Source organism: Hipposideros armiger, unplaced genomic scaffold (assembly GCF_001890085.2).
Source record: "Hipposideros armiger isolate ML-2016 unplaced genomic scaffold, ASM189008v1 scaffold_641, whole genome shotgun sequence".
Lineage (NCBI taxonomy): Eukaryota > Metazoa > Chordata > Mammalia > Chiroptera > Hipposideridae > Hipposideros > Hipposideros armiger.
In genome coordinates, this window is record NW_017731991.1 from 342900 (window position 1) to 355938 (window position 13039).

Here is a 13039-nt window from a genome sequence, read left to right on the forward strand (position 1 = left end):
TTATTAAATAGACTATCTTTACCCCAATGTAAATTCTTGCTTCCATTGTCATAGACTAACTGCCCGTATATGCCTGGATTTAATTCTGGGCTCTCTATTCTGTTCCGTTGATCTATGTGCCTGTTTTTATGCCAGTACCATACTGTTTTGATTACTGTGGCCATTTAGTACGTTTTAATGTCTGGTAGCGTGATCCCCCTGACTTTGTTCTTATTTCTCAGGATTGCCGTGGCTATTTGGGGTCTTTTTTGGTTCCATATAAATTTTAGGATTATATTTTCTATTTCTGTGAAAATGTTATTGATAATATCTATTGGGTTGTCGGAAAAGTCATGACATATTTTTTCTATGTTTTTCGTTGCAAAAATGCGTCATGACTTTTCCGACAACCCAATACAACTATAAGACATCATACATAATTGAGCATGATTTTATAAATGTCAGTGATATTTAGTGCATTCTCATAATTTAACTATTTTAACAGTTTGGTGAATATTTTTTCAGAAACTAGCTCTAATTGACTTTAGTTGGTATAAGATGATGGCATTAAATAACATTGAATCTCATGGGGAAATTGTTGATTTTTTTTTATTTTTTCTATTTGTGTCAGTCTACCCGATTACTTCAAGAAAGTATCAGTTTAATTGTAGTTTTTAACACCCTTTTTAAAAAGGAAACAATATCTAGCTTGAATATTTTTAATATTAGTTTCTGTTCTTTTGTTTTCATTTGAGTTTTTCAGAATACTTCTAATAAGCTTGTATTAATGACAAATGATTCTTTTAAAAGTATTCTCGTTCTGAGGCCCTGGGTAAGAAAGGCACTTGCATGTAATCCTAGAGTATCTATTGATAATTTTAAAAATGGTTGTTTTAAAAAACTGTTGTTTATATCTTACTCTTTATTCATGTCATTCAGTCATTTATTCATTCATGCATTAATATTAGGTTGTCGGAAAAGTCATGACGTATTTTTTCTGTTGTTCGTTGCAAAAATGTGTCATGACTTTTCTGACAATCTGATATTTTGCTGAGGACATATGGTTGAATTCATGTAAGCTAAAGTCGTGTTAAAATGCCACTTCTCTTTAAGAAGGAGACTGATTTTTTCATATATTTATTGGTCATTTGCATTTCCTGTTCTTTGAAGTTCCTGTTCATGTCTTTTCTCTATTTTTCTATTGGATTGTTTGTTTTTCTTTTCAATTTGTGCGTTAATATCCTTAATTTTAACTATTAATAACTAGCCTTAATTTTAACTATTAACTACTTGCCTGTTGTGTTTTGGAGAGATTAACTTAAAATAAAAATACTTAGGAAATTTTAGCAGGCTAGCTGAGAAACAATGTGTTAATCTTTTGCAACTCTAAAAAATGTTAGATTTCACTAATTCTTTTTGTCATGTATAGGAAAACGCTACAGACCTAAAACAAATGAAACAAACTCTGTTTGATGCTGAAACTGTAGCGCTTGATTCCAAGAGAGAATCAGCCTTTCTTAGAAGTGAAAATCTAGAGCTGAAAGAGAAAATGGTAAGTGATTTTTGTAATATTTATAGTAAAGCAGTTATAATGATCAGTATACTTTTGTGAATCTGCAATATTTCTCTCAATAGAAAGAGCTGTCAAGTATATGCAAGCAAATGGAAAATGATAATCAGTCATATAAAAGCCAGTTGGAGGCAAAAGAGAAAATGAAAGCTGATCTGATGAAAGAATTGCAATCTTCTTTTAATGAAATTACAAAACTCACCTCCCTTTTAGATGGCAAAGTTCCAAAAGGTATTTTGTAATTTCAGACACACCTATTTGTAAATCCAACTTTCTGTAGAAATGTACCTAAAGGATTTTGCAACTATATTCTAGAGATTAAAAATACGTTCTCTGATTTTTTTAATAGCTTAATCTTAACTTTCAATATAATTTGTATCAGTGTTTGTTTCCATGGACTTCAAATCATAAGGGCTTAAAAATTACTTCTCAAATCAAATGGACCTGACCTTGAAAAAGGTGATTCAAGAACTATTAACAAGTATAGTGATGGATAGTAACTAAACTTTTGGGGGGTGATCACCTTGTAGTGTATACAGATATCAAATTATAATGTTGTATACCTGAAACTTATGTTCTAAAAACTGCGTATTAACAATTAGATTAGCTGTTTACCAATATTGGCTCTTATTAAAATATATTCTATATAATCTGATTAAGAATCTATATATGTGATTTAGATTAACCCACTATCTGCATGCTATTTTATTTAATTTACCAAAAATTTCCTAGATTTACTGTGTAATTTGGAATTGGAAAGAAAGATTACAGACCTCCAGAAAGAACTAAATAAAGAAATTGAAGTAAATGAAGCTTTGCATAAAGAAGTTAATTTGCTCTCTGAATTGAAATCTTTACCCTCAGAAATAGAAATGCTAAGGAAAGAGGTAAACATTTTAAAGCAAATAACTCTTATTCTGTAGGTAAAGTTAAACAGGATAACATATTGTTACAGAGATGTGACAATAATTGTATTGCCTTTTCTCAGTCAAATCTTTGCTTAATTTCAATGTCTTAGTTTCTTGCAGAGAAAGTTACTTTTTTCCCAAAACTGCATTAGTAGATCATATATTGCTAATACAGCTGTTTTATTTTTTCTATAGGCAAATGATAAATCTGAAGAGCTGTATCAAATAATATCAGAAAAAGACAAATTGTCTACTGAAGTAGCTCATAAGGAGAGTAGAATTCAAGATTTACTTGAAGAAATTGAGAAAACTAAAGATGACCTAGCAACTACCCAGTTGAATTATAAAAACACTGATCAAGAATTCCAAGATTTTAAAAATTACCACATTGAATTTGAGCAAAGGCATAACATGGTCCTTGAGGAGAATGCAAGAATAAATCAGGAAATAGAAAATCGCTCTAAAGAAGCTCAAAAACTTGGTTTAAGTTTGGATGCATTAAAGACAGAGGTTAGTACAAGATGCCCTCCAAGGAAATGATCTTTAGTTTCTGGGGTTTGGCTTCCACATATGTGCCATAGAATGTTTTGCTTTTCACATTGACTTTTTCTTATTTTTAAGCTTTCTCAAAAAACCCAGGAACTTCAGCAGAAAACCACTGAGAGTCAAGAAAGGTTAAATGAAGTGGAAGAGCTGAAGGAACAATTAGAAAACAGAGACTCTAGGCTGCAAACTGCAGAAAAGGAGAAAACACTGATTACTGAGAAGCTTCAGCAAGCCTTAGAAGAAGTAAGAACCATAACCCAAGAAAAGGATGACCTAAAACAACTCCAAGAGAGCCTGCAAATTGAGAGGGACCAACTCAAAAGTGACATTCAGGATACTGTAAACATGGTAAGGTTTTGACTGATTAAACTTTGAAAACTCAGAGCCTCTTTAAAAACATTACAGGAGCCATCATTTATTATTTATGATCAAGTAGGAACTGGAAGATTATTTTGTTTTGCCTTATTCTAACAGAAATGGTTTTGTATTTCTCTGACATAGAACATAGACACCCAAGAACAATTACGAAATGCTCTTGAGTCTTTGAAGCAACACCAAGAAATTATTAACATACTAAAAATGAAAATTTCTGAGGAAACTTCCAAGAATTTACGTGTAGAGAAAAATGTAGGAGAAACTAAGGATGAATTTCAGGAAGAGGTAAAGAGTTGTAGGAGTTCTTTATATATTCTGGATATTAACCTTTATCAGATGCATGATTTGCAGATATTTTCTCTTATCCCATAGGTTGCCTTTTCACTCTGTGTGCCTTGATACACAGAAATGTTTACTTTTGATTTAGTCCAATTTATCTGTTTTTACTTTTGTCACCTGTGCTTCTGTTGTCATATTCAAGAAATCATTGCCAAGACCCATGTCATGAAACTTTTCCCCATGTTTCCTTCTTAGAGTTTTATAGCTTTAGCTCTTAATGTTTAGGTTTTTTATTTGTTTTGAGTTGATCTTTGTATATGATGTAATGCAAGAGCCCAACTTCATTCTTTTACATGTGTATATCCAGTTTTACCATCACCATTTGTTGAAAAAACTGTCCTTTCCCCATTGAGTGGTCTTAGCATCCTTGTCAAAGATCAGTTGCCCATATATGCAAAGGTTTATTTTTGGGTGCTCTGTTCTAGTCCATTAATTTATATGTCTGTTTTTATGCCAGTACTGCATTGTTTTGAAATCAGGATGTCTAAGACCTCCAATTTTGTTCTTTTCCAAGATTGTTTTTGCTATTTAGAGTCCCTTGAGATTCCATCTGAATTTTAGGATAGATGTTTCTATTTCTACAAAAAACGCTGTTAGGATTTTGATAGGGATTGCATTGAATCTGTAGATTGCTTTGGGTAGTGTTTACATCTTAACAATATTAAGTCTTTTAATTCATGAACATGAAATATATTTCCATTTATTGTGTCTTCTTTAATTTATTTCAGGAATATATTATATGCAGAATATATTTCTGCATATAAGCTTTTACCTTCTTGGTTAAGTTTATATTTTATTTTTTTATGCTATTGTAAATGGAATTATTTTCTCAATTTACTTTTTGAATTATTCATTGTTAATGTATAGAAACACAACTGGGGTTTTTACAGTCATATGTTTTTTCAAAGCCGCCATTATGTACAAACAAAAATCTTTAGGATGCATTATTAAATAAAAACAAAATACACACTTGAGTGTAATTAAGACCCAACTTATGTAAATAAGTCTCTCTATACATTTGTATCCTAAAAATATATATAATGAGCTGCTTTTTCGCATTTGCCCTGGCGCACAATATTCCTGCCTTGGAAAGGAGTTTTCTCTTTCTCTCTCCCTAAGCTTACTCACCTATCAAATGGAGATAATAACAGTGCTTATCTAATAAGTTTATAGCAAAGATCAAATATGTCAATATATGAAAATAGTGCCTGGTACGTAATAAGTAATATGAGTGTTGGCTACTTTTATAATGATTAAAATTGTTACTTACTGAGAAATTCTTCTTTAATGCATTTGTATTTTAGATGGTTGGCATAGATAAAAAACAGAATTTGGAAGCCAAAAAAACCCAAGCACTGATTGCAAATGGTGAGGATAATGAGCTAATTGAGCAACAAAGAAAGATATTTTCTTTAATACAGGAGAAAAATGAACTACAACAAATGTTAGAGAGTATTACAGCAGAAAAGGAACAATTGAAGACTGACCTACGGGAAAATATTGAAATGGTAGGATTTAGCACTGTATACTTGGCAATATGTTTTTGTCTTTGTATGTTTTAGATTTTTACACTTTATTGAAGTACAGTTTATATGCAATGACTGTATCTGATGCAAGTGTATAGCCTGGTGACTTTTGACAAATGTCTGTTTGTGTTTCCTCCACCACAGTCAAGATATAGAATGGTCCCATCACCCCCAAAATTTTCTCAAGCCGCAACCCACTTAATCTTAACCTCACCCTCTGCACCAAATACTGTTCCCATGTTTCTTCACCTTAGATCTCTTTGTCTCTTCTAGAACTTCATACAAACAGAATCATACAGCATGTACTCTTTCATGTCTTCTTTCTGCACTCCTTTTTATTGCTGGGCAGTGCTCCATTGTATGAATAGGCAACAATTTGTTTAGCTTTTCTCCTATTGATGGAAATTTGAGTTATCTTCCCTATTTGGCTATTTTGAAGAAAGCTGCTGTAAACATTCTCACACAGATCTTTTTATGAACATATGTTTTTTATTTCTCTAGTGTAAGTATCTAAATGGAATAGCTGGGAGGTGTATATTTAACTTGATGAGAATTTACTAGGCTGATTTCCAAAGTAGTTGTACCATTGTACGTTTCCCATTAGCAAATAAAGAGGATTCTTATGGCTCTGCATCCTCACCAGCTCTTCATATTATTAGTGGTTTTAATTATAGCCATTCTACCTCATTGTTTTAATTTGCATTTCCCCGATGACTAAAGATATTGAGCGTCTTTTCATGTGCTTATTGGCCATTGTGTATCTTTCTATAAATTGCATTTTTATAAATTATCTGTTTTTTCACAATCAGATAGTTGTACATTTCAGTGAATAGGTCTTGTCCATGTTTTGTTAAATTTGTTCCTAAATATCTCTTTTATTTATGCTATTGTACTTTTTAAATTTTATTTTTAAATTTTTGTTGTTAATGTTTGCCAGTATTTTCAAACCTTTAGTTTCTATATTTAGGGGCATTATAATGTGTGTAGATCAAAATTAATATTTTGAGAAGTTTGCTGTGGATCACAGTAGAACCTGACCTTTTGTGTAATTTTTCTACATTTGTTGGAATTGTCTGTTTAATCAAAAAAGCTAAATGTAAATAAGAATACAGAAAAAAATTATATTCTCTTCTCAGACTCTGGCTTGTAATGTTTTCGTGGTCTTGATACTTGAGAATGTCCCTGTTTAAGTTTAATAACAAGGAATTGCCCAGAGTCCATCTAACAGGATGGCTGCCATTTTGAGTTTGCTGTTAATCAGAGCCCAAATCAGAGCCATTTCAGCATATGAAGAGCCCATAACTATAGCCTCATCATCAGTCAATGAATGCTTAGTCTCTTTTGCCTTAGACGCAGCGGTTCTCAACCTTCCTAATGCCGCGACCCCTTAATACAGTTCCTCATGTTGTGGTGACCCCCAACCATAAAATTATTTTCATTGCTACTCTATAACTGTAATTTTGCTACTGTTATGAGTCATAATGTAAATATCTTTTTGTTTTCGATGGTCTTAGGTGACCCCTGTGAAAGGGTCGTTCAACCCCCAAAGGGGATGCGACCCACAGGTTGGCTTAGAGGAAGTAAATGAGCAAACCTCTCATAATAGACTGCTAACTCCAGCTCTAATTCTCATGATAGGAATGTAAATTGAGCAACAAAGAAACCATAAAAAAGCAGATTCTTGGCATATACATAATTATAAAGACTGACTTTATTTTTAAATTAGTCTTTTCCTGTATAGTTTGTACTGATTTCTTCATTTTTAGGCTTTGGTAAATGCTGATTTATACCTGATTGCATTAATGTAAGATAGTATTATTTATTTTACTCTCAACTTTTAAAATTCTAGACCATTGAAAATCAGGAAGAATTAAGAATTCTTGGAGATGAACTTAAAAAGCAACAAGAGATGCTTGCACAAGAAAAAAACCATACCATAAACAAAGAAAAAGAAATCTTTAGGACCTGTGAGAAACTGGCAGAAGCTGAAGAAAAGCTAAAGGAAAAGGTTAATTTTTCAAGTTATCTTCCTAGTCATTTTTTCTAAGTTGTGTTTTGTTTTATTTTATTTTCAGTAATAAATTTTGATTCTGGCAGACCTAAATTCCATAAATAACATATACCTCTCAAATGAACAGATTTTAATGCTAACATTTTGGACAGTTTCAACTCATACTGAGTTCTTAACTAATATCTTTAAGAGAGGGGCTCGATTCATCTAAACTAATCATATGATATATTCGTTCATCAAATATTCATTGAACACTACCATGGGCCAGGCACTGTTCTGGGTACTTGAGATACAATAGTCAACAAAACAAAGATCCTGCCCTTATAGAAATGTATTAGTCATTCCCTAAAATGTAAGATGTATCACTATTACCATTTCTTAGATGTTTGTAATTTTCTGAATCATTTATTTTATGAAAGTAAGGTTCTGTTGTAATATTTATATAAAAGCTAAGACTCTTGTAACAGTTGTACTGCCCAAGTAAAAATGCACCCACTGAGATCTTTCTGTATATTCTAAGAGCAATGCCACATACGTTAGAGATTAACATATTGTGGTTTTCATTGTGCTTCTGCGGATTGCTTTCTCCTCATATGTGTTCTTTGAATTCTCATCCCTTTTGCTATAACCTAATTGAATTTATTAAAACCTCATGTCTACTTCATATTCTTAAAGAAGTGCATCAATAGCCTTATGTAAAGTCAACGCCTCAGCGTTTGTTTGGGCCACCCCATAAGGACCTTATTGGAAGTGAAAATAAATTACCCAAAAATACTTTAAGAGAAGAGGAATTACAGTTATTTGGCAGCTATATATGTATATTTTATTAGGCTTTTCTTTTTTTAATTTTCCTCATTTTCACTCTACCTCCTTGATTAACCTAGTGACACTATATTACTTTCCCAGGGCTTCTGTATCAAATTACCATAAACATGGGTTAAAACAACAGGAATTGATTCTTTCACAGTTCTGGCTGCTAGAAGCCCAAAATCAAGGTGTTGGCAGGGTCGTGCTCCCTCTGACGGCGCTAGGGAGGCACCCTGTCCTTGGTGTTCCTTGGCTGGTAGCTGCATTACTCCAGTCACCCCCTCCATCTTCACATGGCCTTCTCTGTGTCTCTGTGTGGCCTTTTCTGTCTTTTGTAAGGACACTGTCATTGGATTTAGGGCCCACACTAATCCAGTAGGATTCCTTCTCAATCTGTACCTGACTACATCGGCAAAAACTGTATTTCCAAATAAGATCACATTCTGAGGGTTCTGGGTAGACTCGAATTTTGGATGGAACACTATTCAACCCACTACAGACACTATGCCTAGAAGGCTACTTTACTTTTAATGCTACTTGTCTGTTTGCATTGGAGTAGTAGACAGGGCTGTGATAATGAGCATTTCAGTTTAATAAAGTACATTTTACATAAGATTTTAAGAGTATATAGGCAGAATGGTAATTATAAAAATTGTGCTTCTTAAGAGCCAGCAACTCCAAGAAAAACAGCAACAACTTCTTAGTGTACAAGAAGAAATGAGTGATATGCAGGAAAAGATGAATGAAATGGAGAATTTAAAGAATAAATTAAAGAGCCGAGAATTAACATTGGAACGTCTGGAAAAAGAGAGGCTGGAATTGGCCCAGAAACTTGATGAAAATTATGAGGAAATGAAATCCATAACCAAAGAAAGAAATGATCTAAAGGAGCTACAGCAGTCCTTTGAACTAGAAAGAGATAAACTTAAAGAATACATAAGAGACATTGAAGTTACAGTAAGTCATACCCTTTACTTCATCTATTAAATATGTCTTTAAAAACCGAGCCATTTGGAAAGGGGGAGGCAGTGTTGGGATGATGCCATTATAATATTTAAACTTCACTTGTTAATAAAGGGTCTAGAAACAAAAGAAGAACTAAAAATTGCTCACATGAATCTTAAAGAGCACCAAGAAACTATTGAAGAACTAAGAAGAAATGTTTCTGAAAAGACAGATCAAATACTAAATAATCAGAAGGACCTAGAAAACTCCAATGCTGAATTACAAGAAAAGGTTTGTCTTTTCTTCCTTCCTTCCTCTCCCTTCTGACTTTTTTCTCCTTTGAAGGAAAAATCAGCAAGTAATGACTGAGTTGTATGTGGTTTATTCGTTTATTGGATAGTATTTGTTGAGTGTCTAATGTGGCAAGTACAGTCCTAGGTTATAGAAGTAAAATGGGAACAAGGTGGACAAAATCTGTCATCATAGAGCTTACTTTGTAGCGGGAAAAGGTAACTGACAAATAAGCAATCAAATGAACAAGATAATTGGAGATAATGGCAAATACTATGGAGAAAATGAGATGTTGGGATAGCTGGACCAATCCTTGTTAACATCCTACTATGTGCCAGACATTGAAACTATGTATATAAATAAGACATTGTTCTTTCCCCCCAAATATAGGCATATTAAAAAAAACCCTTGATTCCAGTATGATAAATGCAGAAATGGAATGTGCAAAGTTATGTGATAGCATTAGTGCTCATGAAACAGGGAATCTGTACACATAACAAAATTGAAAAGTAGTATTAGAATTCATCTGAGAATGAGGACCATTCATTTATTGGGATATAATCTGCTCGCCTATGATTTTTTTCCCCTGTAGCATTATGGAGCTAGTATAGAAATATAGCAGCATGCAACTGACTGAATTAGCAATTTGTTGCTAGCATGAAAGGATTGGTTCACTTTGAATACAAGCTGGAGAAAAAGAAAATTATGACAGAAAGTCATAAATTAGCTTCAGTAGGAATCAAGGTGAAGTGAATCAATAGAAGTTGGTGATCCATGCATAGTAGGCCATGAGGGTTCAAGATCACTTTCATCGCTATGGAAAGTATCCTCATCTTTTCCCTTTAAAAAATTATAATAATAATAATCTCCAGATAGTAACCTTGGTATTTCATGAATAGCACAAGATCCCAGAGCTTCATGAGGAACAGGATCTACTTCCCAATGTCAAAGAGGTCAGCTGTACTCAGGAAACAATGGATGAACTGGAGCGTTTAAACGAACAATCCAAGACCAGCGATTCAAGGACACTGGCAAATGTAAAAGTAGAAAGGCTCAGGTTAACCGAAAAGCTTCAAGAAAGTCACGAAGAAATAAAATCTCTAACTAAGGAAAGAGACGACCTTAAAAGAACAAAAGAAGCTCTTCAAGTGGAACGTGACCAGCTGGAAGAAGACCTTAGACAAACTTTGGCAAAAGTAAGTTTCATCCTTTCCTCCCATTTAATGTTTTCTAAGAATCAAGTCTTTGGGAAATGGGGCATTTAGTTAAAGAAATATTACTACGAATTTTCTTTCTTATTTTTTTTTCTTTTTTTTAAAGTAAGGTTTATTAAGATGTAATGGAACTCATAAAATTTAGGTGTAGTTTTGTGAGGTTTGCTAACTGTATATAGTTTTGTAAACATCTTCACAATCATAAACATCTTTTTATTTATGAAGTAATTGAAAACAGGACTAAAAATTGCTCATAAACAATTAGGAACTATTGAAATTGAGACAAAATGTTTCAGAGAAGACAGCTTTTTTCTTAAATATTCAAAATGATTAAGAAAAAGCAATGTTATATTACAGGAAAGGATGAAGCCAAAAATACTATTTTTTTTTTCTGTCTTTAAATCTGTTCCTCAAGCATCTCGTAAAGCCCTACCATCATCCCCACTTATTCAGTCAGGAATCCGGGGATCATCCCTACTACCGTCCCTCCCTCCCTCACTCATTCTATAATCTAAGCACCAAACCTTGTGTGCTTTGAGGATGAGTGTGTGTAAGAGAGAAATCTTGCCACTTTTCTCTCCACATTGCCAGCACTGTAATCCAAGTCACCATTCTCTCTTTGCCTGGCTTTCTGCAATAACCTCCTAACTGATCTCCCCACATTCATTCTTACATGCCTCCAATTTATTACCCATTCTGAGTCCAGGCAATCTTTTCTTCTTAAAACCCTTTACTAGCGTATTGTTACTCTTGAAATAAAGACCTGAATCCCTCACGTGGCCTAGGAGGCTCTGGACCCCAGACCTTGCTGGTCTCTAGCCTTCTTAAGCTCTCTCTCCCTCCTGCTCACCCTGTTCCAGCAACTCTGGTACATTGCTCTTCCTCATCTCGTAGCTTTCAGACATTCTGGTCTCCTACCTGCAGTATTACCATAACCGCCTTTGCCTAACTAGTGCTCTCATCCTTTTGTTCTTAACTGAAGCTTTCAGTCTCCCAGGAGTGCCTTCCTAACCACTCACAGTAGGTTAGGTTTGCCACTAGTACCCTAGGAGAAGCCAGTACCTCTGTTTGGTAAGGTTTGGCATACTGTCTGTTTTCCCCCTAAAGTGTCTCAAAAAAAGCCTTAATCCTCTAAGTCGCATGTCCTGTTTTACCCCAGCCTCTAATAGTATACTGACAGCACAGTGAGCCCTCAATAAAACAGTGCTAAATACCTGAATGATGGAAAAGTTAGGGAGTAGGAAGATTGATCTGTAAATGAACCATTGACTCCTGGCTTACTTGTTTTAGAAAGTATCCTAGTTTCTTTTCCCCTAAAATAAAGTGTCTTTGGATACCACCTGAATTGTTTTATGATTCTCTTAAGATCCAAGATAAGCAAGAACAGTCCTTTGATACAAAGGGAAAGGACAGTGAAACAAAGATAACAATGGGTGAGACGGAGCAGTTGAAGGGGCAACTCAAAGCTGAAGAGTCAGCACTGCTAAAACTAGACGAGGAAAAGCTCCGGTTGACTGAGAGACTTCACGGAAGTCATGAGGAGATGGAATCTATAACTAAGGAGAGAGACGACCTCCAGAGGCTGCAAGAAGTTCTTCAGTCCAACAGCGACCAATACAAAGAAAACATGAGCGAAATCATAGCTAAAGTAGGTTGCATCCTTTTCTCCATGCATGGTTTTTGCTGTTGTTTTTAGTGTTTTGTAAGTATCTATTTTCGTAGAAACTAAATCTTTGAAAAAGAGAGTTAGAGTATAATGATTATGATATGTATAAATTTCTTACAATTTCCTCTATTAATAAAAGCACTTAGAAACTGAAGAGGAACTTAAAGCTGCTCATTGTCACCTGAAAGAACAGGAGGACACTATTGACAAGCTAAGAGTGAATCTTTCAGAGAGAGAAACTGAACTATCAAGCTTTCAAAAGGAATTACAAGCAACCAGTGATGAATTACAGAAAAAGGTAAATAGGGGGTAAAGGAACAGTGGGAGAAAACCTGAGGGAGGTAGCTAACTGAATTACAGGCTACTGTTTACATAATAAATTGTTTTGGAGAGCATCCTGGGTTTTTTCCCTTAAAAAAAAATACACATGTATACATACATGTACATACATATACACACATACATAAACATTTTATGCATATGTGTATGTTTTTGGCTATTTTATCATTGTTTTAAGATGCAGGAGCTTCATGAGAAACAGCAACAAGTCATTTGCGTCAAAGAAATCAGTGCGACTCAGGAAATAATGAGTGAATTGGAACAATTAAAGGAGCAGCTCAAAGCCAAAGATTCATCACTAGAAAGTATAGAAAGTGAGAGACTCAAGTTAACTGAGAGACTTCAGGAAAGTCAAGAAGAAACAAAAATCATAATTAAAGAAAGAGATGAACTGAAAAGGGTGCAGGAGGCCCTTCAAATGGAGAGAGACCAGCTCAAAGAAAACATGGAAGAAATTAGAGCTGAAGTAAGTTTCCCCCTCTTCTAGTGTTTTTTGGATGCAAAAACAGTGTTAAGGTGATAA

The 13039-nt window shown here is 34.1% G+C and overlaps 1 protein-coding gene across 1 annotated transcript in view; it reads left to right on the forward strand.

Moving 5' to 3' along the window:
• CENPE (centromere protein E) overlaps nucleotides 1–13039 on the forward strand; it is a 64759-nt gene that overhangs the window by 25941 nt on the left and 25779 nt on the right. The window contains exons 19-32 of the mRNA XM_019625872.1: nucleotides 1409–1531; nucleotides 1615–1780; nucleotides 2282–2436; nucleotides 2653–2967; nucleotides 3079–3351; nucleotides 3505–3663; nucleotides 5022–5225; nucleotides 7093–7251; nucleotides 8728–9018; nucleotides 9139–9297; nucleotides 10197–10493; nucleotides 11878–12159; nucleotides 12317–12475; nucleotides 12695–12982. Of these exons, the coding sequence (XP_019481417.1) occupies nucleotides 1409–1531; nucleotides 1615–1780; nucleotides 2282–2436; nucleotides 2653–2967; nucleotides 3079–3351; nucleotides 3505–3663; nucleotides 5022–5225; nucleotides 7093–7251; nucleotides 8728–9018; nucleotides 9139–9297; nucleotides 10197–10493; nucleotides 11878–12159; nucleotides 12317–12475; nucleotides 12695–12982 (3030 nt within the window). The remainder of the gene's footprint in view (nucleotides 1–1408; nucleotides 1532–1614; nucleotides 1781–2281; nucleotides 2437–2652; nucleotides 2968–3078; nucleotides 3352–3504; nucleotides 3664–5021; nucleotides 5226–7092; nucleotides 7252–8727; nucleotides 9019–9138; nucleotides 9298–10196; nucleotides 10494–11877; nucleotides 12160–12316; nucleotides 12476–12694; nucleotides 12983–13039) is intronic.